Source organism: Carettochelys insculpta, chromosome 11 (assembly GCF_033958435.1).
Source record: "Carettochelys insculpta isolate YL-2023 chromosome 11, ASM3395843v1, whole genome shotgun sequence".
In the NCBI taxonomy this organism is placed as follows: domain Eukaryota; kingdom Metazoa; phylum Chordata; order Testudines; family Carettochelyidae; genus Carettochelys; species Carettochelys insculpta.
Window position 1 is genome coordinate 10,791,524 of NC_134147.1, and position 17,783 is coordinate 10,809,306.

At 45.9% G+C, this 17,783-nt stretch overlaps 1 protein-coding gene across 5 annotated transcripts in view; it reads right to left on the reverse strand.

Moving 5' to 3' along the window:
* Positions 1-14,112: 14,112 nt before the first annotated feature.
* Positions 14,113-17,783, reverse strand: part of VGLL4 (vestigial like family member 4) — a 148,254-nt gene continuing 144,583 nt past the window's right edge. For 3 of the 5 annotated variants that reach the window (XM_075005796.1, XM_075005798.1, XM_075005797.1), the window contains one exon: positions 14,113-16,816. In XM_075005796.1, coding sequence (XP_074861897.1) covers positions 16,548-16,816 — 269 coding nt within the window. In that variant the 3' untranslated portion in view covers positions 14,113-16,547. The remainder of the gene's footprint in view (positions 16,817-17,783) is intronic. The other 2 variants (XM_075005799.1, XM_075005800.1) reach the window with 1 other exon arrangement.

The following is a 17,783-nucleotide window of genomic DNA, read 5'->3' on the forward strand; positions in this document are numbered from 1 at the left end:
ACCCTTCAAACTCTGAGCATTCAGGTCCTATGTAAGACGGAAACAAAATAAGAATCACATCCTGCTTGTACCAAACATATGGTGATATTAAATAACACAGCTGCTGCTGTTCCATTGGAACTGCAGCTAGCAAGGGATGTGAAGAGTAACAAGAAGGGTTTCTACAGGCATGTGAAGAATAAAAGGGTTATCAGAGAAGGTGTGGGGCCATTTACTGGATGAGAGAGGTAACCTAATGACTGATGATGCAGGAAAAGCTGAAGTACTCAATGCTTTTTTTTGCCTCAGTCTTCACAGACAAAGTCAACTTCCCAATGACGGTCCTAGATGATGGGAAGGTGGAGGGCAGCCATCTGTGGGGAAGGAACAAGTTCTGAGCTATCTAGAAAAACTAGATGTGCACAAGTCCATGGGTCTGGATTTAATGCACCCCAGGGTACTGAGGGAATTGGCAGAAGTCATTGCTGAACCTTTGGCCATTATCCTTGAAGACTCTTGGAGATCAGGGGAGATACCAGATGACTGGAAGAAGGCAAATGTAGTGCCCATCTTTAAAAAAGGAAAGAAGGACAATCCAGGGAACTATAGACCCATGAGCCTTACCTCAATCCCTGGGAAAATAACAGACGGAATCCTCAAGGAATCCATTTTGAAGCACTTGGAAGAGGCGAAAGTGATCAAAAGTAGCCAACATGGATTCACCAGGGGCAAGTCCTGCCTGACCAATCTGATTAGCTTCTATGACGAGGTAACAAGCTCTGTGGACATGAGGAAGTCAGCAGATGTGATATACCTTGACTTCAGCAAGGCTTTTGTTACGGGCTCCCACAACATTCTTGTCCATAAGTTAAGGAAATATGGATTGGATCCTTGGACTATAAGACGGATAGAAAGCTGGCTTGATGTTCGGGCCCAACGGGTAGTGGTCAATGGCTCAATATCTGGATGGCAGTCTGTTTCAAGCAGAGTGCCGCAAGGCTCGGTTCTGGGGCCGGTGTTATTCAACATCTTTATTAATGACCTGGATGAGGAACTGGGTTGCACCCTCAGCAAGTTTGCGGATGACACAAAACCCCTAGGGGGGGGTGGGGGGGAGGTAGATACATTGGAGGGTAGAGAGAGAATCCAGAGGGACCTGGATAAATTGGAGTACTGGGCCAAAAGAAATCTGATGCAGTTCAATAAGGAGACATGTAGACTCCTGCACCTGGGGGGCGGAAGAATCCCAAGCATTGTTACAGGCTGGGGCCGACTGGCTCAGCAGCAGTATGATGGAAAGGGACCTAGGGGTTATGGTGGATGAAAGGCTGAATATGAGTAAACAGTGTGCCCATGTAGCCAAGAAAGCTAATGGCATACTGGGGTGCATTAGGAGGAGCATTTCGAGCAGATCTAGGGAAGTAGTTATTCGTCTTTATTCAGCACTGGTGAGGCCACATCTGGAATATTGTGTCCAGTTTTGGGCCCCCCAGTGTAACAAGGATGTGGATTTGATAGAGCAGGTTCAGCGAAGGGCTACAAAAATGATTAAGGGTCTGGAGCACAAGACCTATGAGGATAGGCTGAGGGATTTGGGCTTGCTTAGTTTACAGAAGAGAAGACCTTAGAGGTGATTTAATAGCAGCCTTCAACTTCCTGAAGGGGAGCTCTAAAGAGGAGGGTGAGAAACTGTTCTCAGTGGTGTCAGATGGCAGAACAAGGAGTAATGGTCAGAAGTTGAAGAGGGAAAGGTGTAGGTTAGATATTAGGAAAAACTACTTCACCAGGCGGGTGGTGAAGCATTGGAATGCGTTGCCTAGAGAGGTGGTGGATTCTCCATCCCTTGAGGTTTTTAAGTCCCGGCTGGACAAGGTCCTGGCTGGGATGACTTAGTAGGGGTTGATCCTGCTTGAAGCAGGGGGCTGGAGTAGATGACCTCCTGAGGTCCCTTCCAGCCTTATGATTCTGTGATTCTGTGTTCCAACTGCAAGCTCTGCAACCGCTGAACAACCTAAGAATGTAAAAGTAGATGCTAACCAGGAATCCCCCTCACCCAACAGAGGCTGATCCTTCAACTCCAAGCCTGTTTTGCTCCCTGTGAGGGTTCCAGATAAGAGCTTGCCAGGGCTGTTATTACCCGACTGATGCCAGAGGTTGCCAGAACTGGCTTCAGTGTCCAAACAGCTGGGCACGCCTAAGGATAATGTGGCTCAAAAACCCAAAACCATTGCATCATGGCACAAACACTTGTGCCCTGCTATTGCGAAATAGCAGGTCCAACAAAGCCCCATGGTTGACCCCCATCAGCATGTGCACCTGTCCTGCCACATGGCAAGGTAAAGGGTTCACAGCTGCAGTACCACAACTGGCTGATGACTCTTGACCATATACAGAAAGTACCTCAGATTTGCGGTGGGTGGACAATGCTTCCAGTACATGGTACTTCTCTTTGGCCTCTCCACTTCACTGAGGGTAGTCTCCAAAGTATTGGCAAGAGTGGCGGCTCACGTGCAGAAGCAAGAAGTATGCATCTTCTCGTATCAGTACAACAGCCTGTTAAGACGGGAGTCCCTGCAAAGCATACACCACACTCTGTAAACAAAGTGAAAAATAGCAACGAAAAGTAAAACGTTCCTAGCTACACTTATCACACCAGCCTTTGAACCACTAGCCACCACAGTACCTATGTATGAAGGTGGCTCGCACAGTGGCAGTACCATCAGCAAGAAGGGTACCAGAAATGGCGGCCCTCATGGTGGAACCTCCTTTCACCATTTTCACCAGAGACAAAGTGGTACTCAGGCCCCATCCACAGTGCTGCCCAAAAGTTTTATTACTTACCCTTGACCCAAGGCGGCAGTTCCGTTCTACCTTGGGAGAAGTAGAGCAACTAGAAAATTGGACAGACGCTTGGTGCGCACTCAGCTCTCTGCCATCAAGGTGGAGAGCAAGAGCAGCGTGTGTGCAGTGACAGCGAGTCCTGAGGCCCCTGAGATGAGTTCTCCAGCCCACACCTGAAGCACTGTCCAGGGGTGTGGGGGCGGGGTTGTGGTTGTCGGGGCCATGGGGTGACTGCTCTGCACTCACAGGAAGCAGTATAGTGCATCTGCAGGAAGAGGTGGATTGGCGGGGAGGCGGGGGAGACCAAGGGTGGGAGCTGAGAGGAATCGGCAGAGCAGGGGACACAGGCATTGGGGGGGGGGGGGGGGGCATGGGTGGTACAGCAGTGGGGAGTGAGCAGGGCAGGGGCATGTGATTCGTGCCCCCCACACACACACAATCCCCACACAGGTCACCTCTGCCAAATGGGCTGAGTTGCTTAGCTGCCCTGTTCCTAGAGGAGGGCCCCTGAAAACCTTGGCATTGGTGCTGATCAGCTGCATACACAGCAAGGGCACCAGGCTCCTGGGCATGGAGCAGTGCACGTCTGGAGAATGGTGCTCAGTCTAGGCAAGCAGGTACCACAGTATTTGGCCAGTATTTGCCTGACCATGAGCACTGCCTTTCCTCTAGACTGTACTGGGGGCATTGTGTGTCCATTGATGCTAGAGGAGCGAGAGAGGCGAATGGTGCAGCAGGTGCTTAGCAGCTTAAAAGGCCTCCAGTGTCAAGGGAGACGGCCCCTACAGGTCTGAGGGGAGCTGGGACCATGGCGGGCACAGACTCAACTGTCTCCCCTGTGCAGAACACGACACTGGCCCAGCTAGTGTTTCATGTCCTTGGACCTTGCCAAGGTTTGTGCTCAGGGAGTGGGACTGGTGCATTGGGTCAGGCTGGCACACAGCCCCAACCCGCCCCAACTTTAAGTTGCGCCATAATGGTGCCCAACATAGAGGAAATCCACACACACCCCCCCCCCCCCCCGTGCGCATACACACAATTCTGTTTTGCTGCCTACTCCAATGGGCCCAGCGGGCAGATTTGTGGGTACAGGCTGTTCCGCTCCTTCAGGAAGCACCTGATCAACGCGTTAGCAAACACAGAGCCCTGTGTGAAAGGTCACTATGGCTTCTGCATTCACTCTTACTTATGGTAATTTGTGTCCATCTTGTTTAAGGTGCGGGAGCTTGCCCAGCGTGAGTAGCACTGAGGCCACTGTTGGGAGTTGCTGTGCTGACCGACTGAAAAAAAAAATCTCATCCACTTTGCAAGGTAGGTGGGCCTAGCAGACCAAGAAGGACCTGTCTAACCGTGAGCCAAACAGGGCAGCTCAGTCATGGAGCTTCCGCGCTGGCAGGTAAAGCAAGCTGAGCTGCACATAATGGTGACAGCTGTGGGTTTATGTCAGAAGGCCTGAGAGGAGTGGCAGCCTGCTGGCTGGCTCCACAGACGTGTACAGGAAAGAAGAATACCAGTGCGGGCAGGGCCAAGCCTGTGCTATTACAAAGACCGCTCTCCTGAGGTGTACCTCCTGAACAAGTGGTATTGGCAGGAAGGCGTCCCGGAGGGGCTCTCTCCAGTCTTTGAGGAATGCCTCTGCAGTGGAGCCCAGGCTGTGCTTCTGGAAGGCAAAGAACTGCTGTGTGGTCGATAGGCGCATCTGAAAATTGAAAGTGCAGCGTCTCGGCAACGCCACCACGCATGGCCCTGGGAAGACCTGCTGAGGCAGGCTGCCAGCTCGTGCTGGGTCCCAAGGAAGTACAACACTTGCCAGTGTATGGGAAGTTCTACAGGGACGTGCCAGAGGTTTAGGGCTCCCTCGCACCAGGGAGTGGAACGCACATGCCCGTTTTGTTGACATCGACCTTGGCTGGTGGCTTGTCGGTCATGACAAGCCACAGTGTTCTGTTAAAAGTGCACAAAGTCAGTCAGCGCAGCACCCCACCCCCCACCCCCCAGGCGCAACAGTGGCCTCAGTGCTACTCCCACTGGTCGAACTCCCGCACCATAAACAAGAGGGACAAGAATTACCATAAGAGTGAATGCCGAAGCCATAGTGACCGTGCACACAGAGCTCTATGTTTGCTAACGCCTTGATCAGGTCCTCTCTTTCCTCTAAGGCGCAACTTAAAGTTGGGGTGGGGGGCATTGTGTGCCAGCCTGACCCAATGGATCCTGCCATGGGACTAACCCCCTGGGCACTGCGCAGGTCTGTCCACACACTCCTGATTGGAATGGACATGAACAGCACCACTTGACGAACATGTTCAAGAAGGGGAGTCCAGTAGAGGCGCATCATTCATGAGGGTTTGGTGCTGAAGTTTGCAAATATCATTTTCCCCTCTGTCTATGGCCCGAAGGGCACCCCCCCTCTCCCCCCCCCCCCCCCGGCGAGCCAGCCCACCTTCACGCAGCGCTGGTAGCACTTGAAGCCATGTGGGGGGGGGGGGGGGTCCCTTGCACGCTTGCTCCCTTGAGGAACTTCTCCGCAACCCAGCAGTCAAAGCGTTGGCACACCCTCACTTCAGTGCCATCCCCCCCCCACCCCCCGCCACTTGTTTGTGATGGTGCTGCAGGCCTGGGACACACACGATTGCGCCAGCCACTTGCTCACAAGGGTGGCAGTCCCCACAGTCCTATTGCCTTGGCACTCCAGTATGCACCACCAACAGCACTCATCTGCTACATCAGGGTGTGGCCGAGGGAGGAGCCTCACATGGAGGTGGCCTTTCCTTAGGAAGCCACTTCACGTGGGTTGCTTCGGGGTTGTGGGGGGGGGGAATATGATGGCCATCAGGGGGCAGTGGTAGCACCACGATGGAGGAGCTGGGTGAGCCCCCTTCTGCTCCTCGTACCACACAGGAGAGGCCATCCGCAAATAATTGAATTCATGAATGTTAAATTTGTGACTGTCGCCACGTTGCTGCAACTGTTTTCTCCCCTTCGGGTAGCTACAACTTGTGCCCGTTTGCTCAAAAATAGTAGTGTGCTTGTGGTGAGCTGCTCACCCAAGGGCAAGCTTGTCTGAAATATTGGGCTACTTGCATGGCTAAGCCCCCCACGTCACTGCCCATGAAGCTGCAGCCACACTGCTATTTTAGTGTGCTGCCTCAAGCAGGCCAGGTGGAACCGCTCTACTCCAGTTACAGCTGTGTTCCAGCATGAGTCCAGTTAGCCAGATGTCCACTTATCATGGGTGTGGCCAAGTTTCCTGAGGTCCCCTAAAATTTGTTTCCAGGTGCCAGTCCTGGCGCTCTGTGTTCTGTGCTGTTATTTAGCTATAATCCCCCCTTAAATGTCTTCTAAGAGCCCAGTGAGCAGCAGGAGTGTTGGTAACGTGCTAGACGTTATTGACCGCCCCTGGGCCATCACAGTCTCTGGTCAGGTCCCATGAGTGCTGGACAGGAAAGGTTTACCCTATGCTAGTGTGTGTACCTAACTGGCAATTATACCTCCCAGCAGCTATGTACTTACAGCTGAAGACTTCATTTAAGTGTCTAGGTAGCCAGTTTTTCAGTACAAATCATAAAACCATCACAACTGAAGCGAGCTGGTATCTCAGCAGCGTGGGAAAGGATTAAGCAGGCCTGGAAACAAATGTGATCTTTTACTCCTGGATGGGCTCCCTCCACAAGCTGGCTGAGGGAAGTTGACGGCTCAGGTAATTGTTCTGTTGAGGGGAGACCGTCATCCTTCAGGTTACCGGCAACAGCTGATGGGAGAGTACCTCACATTTAAGCTTTTCTTAGCTCTCATTGAGTTATGTTTGTATTTTATTTTCAAAACAAATGCTTCGTGTGTGTAGCTGTTTTTTAAAAAAAAAAAAAAAAAAAAAACTAAAAAGTAAATACAGGGCACCATCCATAAGCAGCTCTGCAGTAACATACCTGTGACTATATATACGATGCAAAAATTGTTGGCAAGTTAAATTAATGGTGTTCAGTTTCAAAGAGGCTCTTGTAAATAAAAGCATTTTTGGCAGTAGTGTCACATCTGAGTACTATCAAAACAAAAAGCAGTCAAGTAGCACTTTAAAGACTAACAAAACAATTTATTAGGTGAGCTTTCGTGGAACAGACCCACATCTTCAGACCATCGCCAGACCAGAACAGACTCAATATTTAAGGCACAGAGAACCAAAAACAGTAATCAAGGAGGACAATGCTCAAGGTGAGCAAATCAGAGAGTAGAGGAGTGTTCCCTTCCATTGTGTGCCGTAGGTTAATGATTATAGTATTTCTGACTAAACGAATCAGCTGGAACTACTAGCTGTCCTACCTCTCCCAGGGCCCCAAATGAAACGACACCTGGAAGGTACATTTTCCTCACCATTACTTTATTTTCAGGATGTACTTGAGCCATGAAATTACAGCTAACTGCACAGGAGTGTTTACTGATTCGCAAGAAACAGTGATTGTACCTCAGTTTCCAAGAAACTAGAATCAGGGCAGCACACTTGTATATTATTTACACAGCCTGGCTTAAATGCCATAGCTACACAGAGGGGTGACAAATTACTTCTATAGTTCAAGATACTGATTGTTTGACCCTTTTTTGTTGAACATGAAAAGGCAGCATTGGCGCTATCACGAGTTGCAACTCACACAGTTGGAAATAAGCTGCTTGCATCACATTTGCCAAAAGAGAGTAAACCGCTTTCAAGAGAAGCATATTTTCAACTATTGAATACAGCAGCTGTGTGGCGTCCTCCACTTCATTTTGACAGATGCCTTCATTTCTGCTTTGTGTTAGAGAGAAGACAGATGTCCTGCTTGGCATTTATGAAAGCTGCTTCATAACACAATAAAATGTAAAAACCAGAGTGAATAATCCAACAGTGAACAGTGTAACTAGTCATCCTAGAGGCAAAGAAAGGCTGAAATGATTTTATGTCACTCTCATGAAGTGCGCTCTTACTGGAATTGAGTAACTGCTCTGTCATAACTTAAAGAGGTCTATTGAAAGAGGAATTGTACTGCTCCACCTCTGTTGAGCTCTGAATTCATGAAAGCCAGAATGTTCATTTAGGATTAATCCCATGCCAGCTGTGGCTAACAGAGAGACATGTCAGTTGGATATAAACTACTCCTCTGAAGTGCTACAGTAATTAGCAGCCTATGAAAGACCATAAATTAAAGTATTGTTGTATGATGACTTGGTCGCCTAAGTCTACTACAAACAGGAATGTGAGAATTTTATATTTCATGATCCCTCGGGATACTCTTTTATAGCCATTCTTCAATACAACCATTTGTGTTCTGAGTTGTGCACTGGGAGTGGGACATATGGGGAATAAGTTTAAAACCAAATGCAACGGTCCCTGTACTCACCGGTACAGAGCAAAGGGTTCTGGGGTATGTCTATACTTCCCTCATATTCCCTGCATCATGAGCGATCTTCTGGAGTTCCATTTTTCCACATCTGCGAAGATGAGGCTGAATGGATCTCTCCGAGCTCGGCTGTCAACCCTGGTACTTCAGCTAGTGCATGGAGTAAGGGACATTGGCATGAGCCCAAAGAGCCCTGATAGACACCTGGGACTAAAGTCAAGCCTGATACATGAATTCTAGCTATGCTAATGGAGTCTCTGGGTGTAGACCAGGCCTAAGATGAGAATGTCCATATATGTTGCCGTTGTGTGTATGTTTTGGTTCACAGGGCATGCTTCCCTCCAAGTCCAGTCCACTCCTGAGGATGAAATTTACAAAGTCTTGTTATTGGTGGGCTGATTGCAGCATTCATGGCTGGCACGATAGAAAATAACTGCCTGGGTACTGGTGCCACAGAAAAGGATCTGGTGGTCCTTCATGTGATCTTAGTGTGAGGATTGGACTAGATTTCTTGTGGCCCCACCCTCTCCTACGGTTCTAGGTTTCCCAGTAACAACCATGCCTTTTCTTTTTTTTGGCAAAAGGTTATGTTAATATTTACTATTGTGGGAGTTATGCTGGGTAAAACTCAGTGATATTGAGCAGCTGTGGGCAAGGTGACCACAGCCATGCACATAGCACAGAATAGCCTCCTTTGTGTGACTAGAATGAGAGGGAACCCTGTGAAGAACTCATTCGCAGTCCACTAAGGTCCCTTTACAACATGCTGGCAGTGTGACTGGCAACCATCTCTTGGGTCCTTTTTCTCTGGCAGGGCAGTGTGTTAGTAAGGACTGGGCTGGAAATATAGTCCTTTTGCAAATGTGATGGGTACATACAGTCAGTAGAATGGGGCAAAAATTATTACATGCCAATCCATATACTTGCAAAACCTGTAACCAGAAAATTCAAACCCAGTGCAGACAAGCTACTGTGAACACCTTTTTTTAATAATCAATTATTTGTCCTGAAACAGGAAACGCTAGATGCTGACTCAAAGGCTAGGGTTAGATTGCTGAGAACTGTCAGCAAACGATACACGAATTGCACAACGCATTGCTGTATCTTTTGCTGGCGGTTCAGGAGGGACTTTTCCGACATTTGGCTCCTCCACACAGGGCTAAATTTTGGAATACCCGCTCTGTAAAGACATCCCTTCTGCCTCGTGGAACGAGATGCACATGGATGTTGCTAGAACACGCCCGACTGGCAGGTCTCGTCTGACAGATCTGCAAGCTGGACACGTGCTGTGTCAACAGAAGTTTTGTTCACAAAAGCGTGAAGTCTAGACATAGCCAAAAACAAAGGTGACAGTCAATGGTGTCTAAATGGGGTTGATACCAAGGAGAGCCAGAGACGTAGGATACATCTACGTTGTACCCTTGGATGTTAACGGCAGTTCATGCGACTGAAAGTGGAAGGGAGTCAAGCTATCTGTTATGTAGCTGCTCACAAAACGATTTAAAAAAAAACCACAAAGCCCACAACCAAAGATTGTTGTGCTTTTCAGATGAAGGAAAACACAACTAAGTGGAGTGAACCCATTTGAACTCCCAGTAAGGAAAAGGATTATTTTGTGCTGGTACTTGCCAGTACTCAGTTCCAGAACTTCGGCAGTCCCAGGTGTGGGAGACGGCTGAGTACGGGGTAAAACTATTATTCTGACCTTTTTAAATAGCTGCATTGTTGGATGTGGGGCTTCTATTCTTGGGTGCGGATGAGCAGCATGGATGCTGAGTCCTATCTATTTAACATGGCCTTGTCCTCTCGGGAGACCTTTTTTAAGTGCTTACCTTAGAGAGCTCCTTGTGCACATACAACATGCTGTTAGTTAAACATGCATTTGGATCTTTGGACAGTCAGTAGTTGGCCTCACCCCTTCAGGAAATGACTCAGCTGAACCTGGAACCCCAGTTTTGCGATGGCTATTTCCCATACTGCTGGAAGATGCAGGTTCAATCCCGTTGAAGGCTAGTGAGATTTGAAACCAAAAATAGTTGGCGGATTCTTCTGGGTGGAGAAGGCCTGGACTAGCCTGGCTGTGTGGAACTCTTACACAGACCCAGTGAAAGGCCCTCTTCCGTGCCTGAGCATGTAAGTGCTGAACAGGCAGCTTTCTGCATTGCCATGTTATTTGGCCATGGGGGGGAATCACACAGCCAACTGTGGATTTTAATCCAAAACATGGGCACCTTTTATAATCTGTAAATGAGCATTCTTTATCTCGGGAATAAAAGAAATCTACAAAGAATTCTAGCGAAAGCTGGTCCCCTCATCAGAGAACACGGACAGCTCTGAATGGAAACATTTCTGGCATCCAAGCTAGAACAGAACTTTGTGTCTAACTTATTTCACCATTCAGACTATGGGCACCTCAGAGTGCAGCGCTGTACATCTGCCACGGAAAGGCCCCCAGGGAAAAAGTAAAGGAACCTGTTACCCTCAAGGGAGTCTTGCTCGAAGAGAACTGGGAACCATCTACTTTGTACCTGCAGCATCCAGGCAAGGGTGTACACTGCTTTTCACACCTCCAAAGTGTGTGCAGCGCAGACAAGCACCATGGTTTTACTTCAATCGCCATTCCTGCTTCTCTTCACGTATTTAACTGCAGTATTATAGGGAGCGCTGAGATTTGACAAAGACACCCTGCCCAGCTGGAGAGGTCTGGTCATCATTCAGCAGAGAGCATATGTGGCTAACAAGTTTGGTAGCTAAGGAGGTGTTAAGCTTAGAAGTTCCACCCAACCAGATGCAGGGTGTTTGCTCCTGTCCCATTGTTTCAGTGCTTCGCAAGCCAGTTGTCAGCTTTGTGACACAGATGCTTGTATTTTAAAGTTGCTTTTGCAGCTTGAAGAGGTAGAACTATTTAAAGCTTAGGTTCCAGTAGAACATTCAGAAAGACCTGAATCTGATGCATAGCCAGTATGTTTCTCATGCCAGATGTGTGTTTTTTAAAACTGGTTTGAAACCAATTTAGCAGAAGAAAATGCAGGTTTGTATTAGGTTTCCTTCGAAAATAGCATCTTAAAGATGCAATTAAAAAAAAAGCAGCAGTAAATTAGACAACAATGCTCTTCAGAACCTTAATGTCAACAAAAGGAGACACATGTAACAGACAAGATGACCTGTCATAGTTCCATTATTTTTGTTATTGTTTTAATATCATACAGTTACTAAATATATTGCAATGCACAGGCAATCACAGCACCATGGAACAAGACTTAGGACACATTTGTATTGCTATCATAGGCTGCAACTGAGCTAAAGTAGACCTATCCAAGCCATCTTCAACTGAGGTCTCTTGGGTCCTGGAGCAGTCAAGCTGCTTGAATTACAGGCTATGTGAGCCTCCCCTTCCTCCTGCCAAACCTCAGGTAGGTGGACAGATGGCAAGCCTGGACAGAGGCATGCACTGAGCTAGCTGGATTAAAACTAGCTCTGCTTGAGCTACAGGTACAGCCTGAGATTAAAGTCTAGACAACCCTTTGTTGACTGTTGCTGTGGTTCCCTGATGCACTTTATCATCCTGTAGCGTACTTTTTTAGAAATATTAAAGCTGATGTTGGAAAACTTACTTAATACTGAAGATTAAGAAAACAGTATCTGTATGCCTGGCAACAGTACTTAGGTTATCCATGAATACCAAGTTTGTCTTACAAGTCAACAACACACAGAAAGGTTAAACCTCTCTAGTCAAGCAATCTCTGGTTCGGGATGATTTTAGTTAGTTGGATGTCCCACTTACCATTGATGTGGCCAAGTTTCCCATGATGCCATAAAGTTTGTTTCCAGTCACCAGTCCTGGCTCTCAGTGTTCTGTGCCATTATTTAGCTCTAATTAATTTCTAAAAGTCTTCTAAGCAGTGGAAGTGTTGGTAATGCTGCTATGCAATACTGACCTCCTGTGGTTCGGCAAATTCTCTCTTTGGCACTGGTCAGGTCCCGAGGATGCTGGACTAGAGAGGCTCAATTTAACAATACAATTTAGATATTAGAATCTGAATACTTAGGTGCATCACTCAAGAACTATACAGAGCTGGTTGTAGAACTCAAACACATCAGTGCGTGAAAACTGTCCTCAATAATTGAAAATGTGGGGGAGATTGTCCCTTAAAAACTGGTTTATCAGAAAGCATTTGAGTTAGTTTTCTAACTGTGCTTCTCATGAGCACTCCAGCACTTCAGTTCTAGATCACTGTTCTGCAACCATCTGATGGCATCCGACACTGCTCTCATACACTACGGCATTGATATGCACCAGCAAGGTCTATACTGGCCACTCAGTGCACATCACTTTCTTGTACACAGGGGTTTTTACATCCCTTTGGTGCTGCCCAAAGCACTGTTCAGACAGGGTAGCCAGCTGGCTCCCTTCAAAGGACGCCCACAGTGCGTATTTAGGCTTCTTTCCATGGTGGTGGTAAAGAAGTATGTTTTGGTGTGTCTACAGAGACTACTACACCCAAAAATCATCAGTTACTTGGAGGGCTGTGTTTAACAATCATGTATGTGCACTTAACTCCTGGTGTATTTTTTCAGACGTTTGGGTGCTTCAAATACAATTTGCAAGGTTGTGTAGCATCACTCTAATTGACCACCTAAGGCAATAAGCTCCCAGTGAAGTAACTCTTTTGTTCTTTTAGAGCTGTATCTTTTTTGCAGACACACCAGTACAGACTGAGCTGAAATTGTCTCCTTCTCTGAGCATTTTCAAAAACCCCTGAACATGAGGTACATGCACATTTATTTAAAGGGATTTACAGGGACATCTGCTTCCTCGCAAATTATTTTCCACTAAAATCCCTTCCTTAGGTTTAGAAATTTTATCCACTTTTTTTAAATTCCGTCAACACAAACTTTCTTCTATGCATATACCCGAGGGGCCAGTCAGCAGAGCTATGGTTTTCCACTCCCCTACACAACACAGCTATGCTGGCCTAAATTTGGAATGTAGGCGAAGCCTGCAGTACAACCAAGGAAACCACTGAACTATATCTGACATCATTCCCGGTGACCAAGTCACACAGATCTCAGCGGATCGCCTGCACAGAGGACTAGAAAGCAGCTGTTCATATTTAATGCAGCTTAACAAGTAGCAGCCACTAACCAGTACTGCTTTAGCTAGTGAGAGTGGGTCATTCCAGTAACTCTGCTAAACAGGCAGGAAAGGGAAATTCAGTTCTTCTCCACTTTGTCCTGTCCCTCACATGCTTGGAGCTTATCGACACTGTAAAACTCACTCCCCTCCCCTCTGGCTAAGCATGAGCTAACTGCCACCACCAAGGGAGTTCAAGTTTCTACTGGTGACAGAAACACATCCCTCTCGTGCTGATGGGCTATGGGGGAAAGCTGTGCTTCTACCTTCCCCCTCCCCCAAATGTATACCCATCCCTAGCAATGGGCTCAAAACCAGGAGCATTCTTAAATACTGCTGCAGGCCCAAGCTTTTTTCAGCACCTGCCATGCAGTGCAGCCACCGTAATAACAGAAAGTGTTATCTGCTTATAATCAACTGCCCTCGCTAGAGGGGCAAAACCAGCAGCCACGCAATTCCATTGGTCCTGGAACATCTCTAAACTTGGGGGTGAACGATTCTTGCTGCTGGTCAGAGTTACGACAGCTTGTGTATCAAATTCTGTATCATCCATATGTTCCCCCCTCTGCGTTCCATCACTGGCTCCATTCTCAGCAGGGTATATACGCTGCATGGAAAATGGGGGTGAAAAGGACAGTGCTACAGGTCTGTTTCCCTCCTGCAGGGAAAGCTCCCAGTTTGATTCCTTGCTTCCTTACTCCAACCCTAGCAAACCGAAGATGGTCATTTTCAATGCTTCTGTTTCCAGCAAATTACAAAGCAGAATATGCACACGCCTGTGATTTAAGAGCACTTTATTGTTCTTTAAGGCTACTTTTTAAGTACAAAAAAGATGGCCTGCCAAACCTTCCCCCCCCACCCCCCAGGTGAAAACAAGGCCACAAAAGAATGGTATATTACAGATTTACAAACATGGAAAAAATCTTTCAGACGGAACTGTAGCAAACATGGCTCTGTGAAGAAACTTCACTAGGCTTTATTTACTCCCCCCAACCCCTTTGGCTTTCATGACATCACTGTGTTCAATATATTTGTTTTTACAGAACATAGCACGTTATATCTTTATTGCCCCACATCAATTTACCTATCTCAGATAAGTAAATGTGATCTTGTAAAACTGCTATTACTGAAAATATTAACTTTAAAAACATTTGTGTTTACAAAGAAATGTAGAAGGAGTCACATTTTCCACAGAGTCCATCTACAGTATTAGTATTTTACTGTTATACTGCTCAGTAGCCCGTAGCAATAACAAACTAGTGGCTATTAATGCTAATGCAGTGTTCTCATAGAATAACTGTGTTCCTGCACTTTTTAAATGTATTACAGACAAATCTACAACAAAAAAAGATCAACTTTTTTTATCCAAACAAAAAATGAATGATTACAATAAAGGAAAGGGAAAAATTAAATAGCTACATATCATTAACAAATTAATTGTTCCTCAAAAAATACCTACAAATTTCTCTGTACATTCTTTACGCACAGCGTAACGATGGTCTTAAAGTTTCCTATATAAAAAAAGTGTTTTTGTTTTTTTTTTTAAACAATTGTCCTACAGAGAATAGGGGACTGAATGCCAAAGCAGGTAAGCGTTGACTACCCAGTAAGATGGTAGTGAAATGTGTGAAAGTGGGGGCTTGTTTTTCTGGTTTTAGCAGCCACCCTCTCAACATGAGTAAGAGCCAATCCTCTGATCTCATCTCAAATTAAAACAACTTAACAGTTAAAAAAGAAGCCACAATGGACCCAACACTGTAACAGTCCATAATACATCACATGTAGTTCTTCCAACTAATTGTAACTTTCTACATTGAACCAGTCTCTTCAGGTAACCCAGTATCGTTTTAAAAAAAGCACTACTTATAACTGTACTGGGATGATGGAATGTCTGGGGGAGGGAACAGAGTTACATTTAACAAAAAGATGAGAAGCACTTTATTACTAACACAGCTGTGTCGTTATGCCTGCCTCTATTACCTAAGTTCTAGTTAGTAGCTATTAATATAGCAAATGATAATAAATGCAGTAATACCTGTATAAAGTTCTCTACTGGAGGAATGTATGCTGCCTTGGCATAGGTTTATGAGTAAGCTTAAAAATTAAAGCTCCTATTTCACAAACTGTAACAATCTGTTGTCCAGGATAATTAAAGTAGCAGTTTCAGTAGCTAGTTAAAGTTGGATTATGCAGACTTGTCCTTTTAGGAAGCAAATTCATGTTCAGCAGACAGTAATGCAAACATAAATGGTTATTCATTCATGCACAAAGCTAAAGCATCCGGTACCACGCAACATATATTTCTAAACTGCTTCATTTACGAGGCCTGTCCTGAGGCTGTCCTCTTTTGCTGGCTGCTACTAAAGTGAGTATCAAATACCAATATCAGAGTACAACTGTACCAGCAGTAAGTATATCTAGGACTGTTACTGACAAAAATAAACTAACTCTGAAGAAAAGCTAATATGTATTATGTGTCTTAGGGTCTATACGTTAATAGATACCAGCTATTTTTCATAACATGCATCTTTAAGCACTATGGAACCTTCCTTTCTCAGCTCTAGTCAAACAAACTGCAGTGTTTAGAAAAAATTAAATGCCCGTGTGGTCTGTGAATTCTGCAGTCCAGTTGCAAGCACTACGCACCCGAAAACTAAAGAAAGACCTGTAACTTGCAAGAGATGCCACCTTTCAAAGCTGTTTATCAAAAATGGATCAAAATGTTACTTAAACCCTTTTTTCCCCAGCAGTTTGCCTTCAGGTATTAGCATCGTGCATAAAGTTGCTGTGCAACTTTACTCCTCCTCCAATAGTGCAAATCATACATGACAGTTCTTTTCAAGTATATACATACAAAATTACTTCACAGAACAGGGTGGGAGGAAAGCAATGGAAGAAAACCAGCTGAACTGCAGTCTCAAGAAGCTAAGAGAAACAAAAAGCGTTTGGGTCAACCAACTGTGAGTGTGATGGCTTTTTTGCGGATTACTGTGCATTTCTTTAAAGGGGCAGCCGAGGTTTCTTTGGTAACTGAGGCAGGAAAAGAAGGATGCTATACCGTATAGATCTTTATCAAATAGTTCCTGCTATCATCTTTAAGGGCACCCTTGTACAAATAACAAGCAAGTACACAAATACGTGTTGAAAACTAATCTCCCCTCCCCCAACACTATTCAAAGCTCAGTCAAACCATGCAAATTCAGAGGTGTGACAGTACCCTCTCTTCACGAGACCACAGAAGGTGAATGATTATGATTGACCATGTGGGAAGAAGGGGAAGATTGGCCCCGCCTTGAGGCAGACTCAGGACTGCTGGACACTCCATCTTTTGCAGCTTTAATCTGAAGCCATGTATCCCCAAGTGCTTTGGCAAAGTGGTCATCAACAGATCCCGTGATAGACACCGAGTTTGCCACTGGCTCGGGCTCCTTGTAATTCTTGCCCAGGCTTCTGCGGAAGTGCTCTTCCACCACCGGATCGCAGGCAGTGGTAGCTAGATGGAAAAGCAGACAAAGAGAGACAAAATTTGATTACGGACTCAAGCTACCAGATGGGGCTTCCAGATACTTCCTTCCTCCCACTGTGGTACCAGCTGGACTTCTTCTATCATTTCATTGTACAAGGACTTAAAAATGCAAAAGCATATCACCTTAAAATAGAGAACACTCCTCTTGTTGTCTGTAGTGGCCTGCAGCTTTCTGGTACCATCTTTGGACTGGCAATATCAACTTTGAAAAGTTGATTGTCCAATTTTACAGAACATTTTAAAAGAATCCCACAGAAAATGTGCTCATTTTCCATTATTTCCACTTGAGCCCATTTGTTAAGGATCTGATGCACAATCAACTGAAGTCAATGGACTTTGGGTCATCCCTAAGTTACTTACAAGTGAGCTGAAATGCTTTTCTGCACTAGCTATCCAAGAGCTGGGTTCAACATCCCACTTTCTCCTGGTACTACGAGAATCTCAAGTAAGGCAACAGATGTCTGCACTAGCCTACGAAAGCTGACTGCAGAGACGCAATTCTCCCTACGCCAACCGCGTAAGTAAAATCGACTTTTCTGCACTTGGCTAACTTGTTTGTCTACACAGAGGAAGGTTGATGGGAAAATTTTGCCCATCGACCTCCCTTAATCCTCATGTCTTGCAAGGAGTACTGGGGTCAGCTGTGACCTAAGAGGTCCATTTCTTGCACCCTCATTACATGCACACAACTGAACCCTGTAAGATTGATCCTGAGCATGTAGATCTTCCATAGGGGTGTAGCTGTAGCCTAAGTCAGGGACCACAGGCACTCTTTGCATTATACTGGCATGAGCAATTATCAAAAACCATTGTAGGAGAGAGCAAGCATCTGAGATCTCTGCAGAAAATAGAGGCAGGATCATTTTAAATCTTTGTGTTAAAGGCATAACAGTTTAAGTTTGATGAAACCTAGTAAACTTTTAAAAATAAAGTA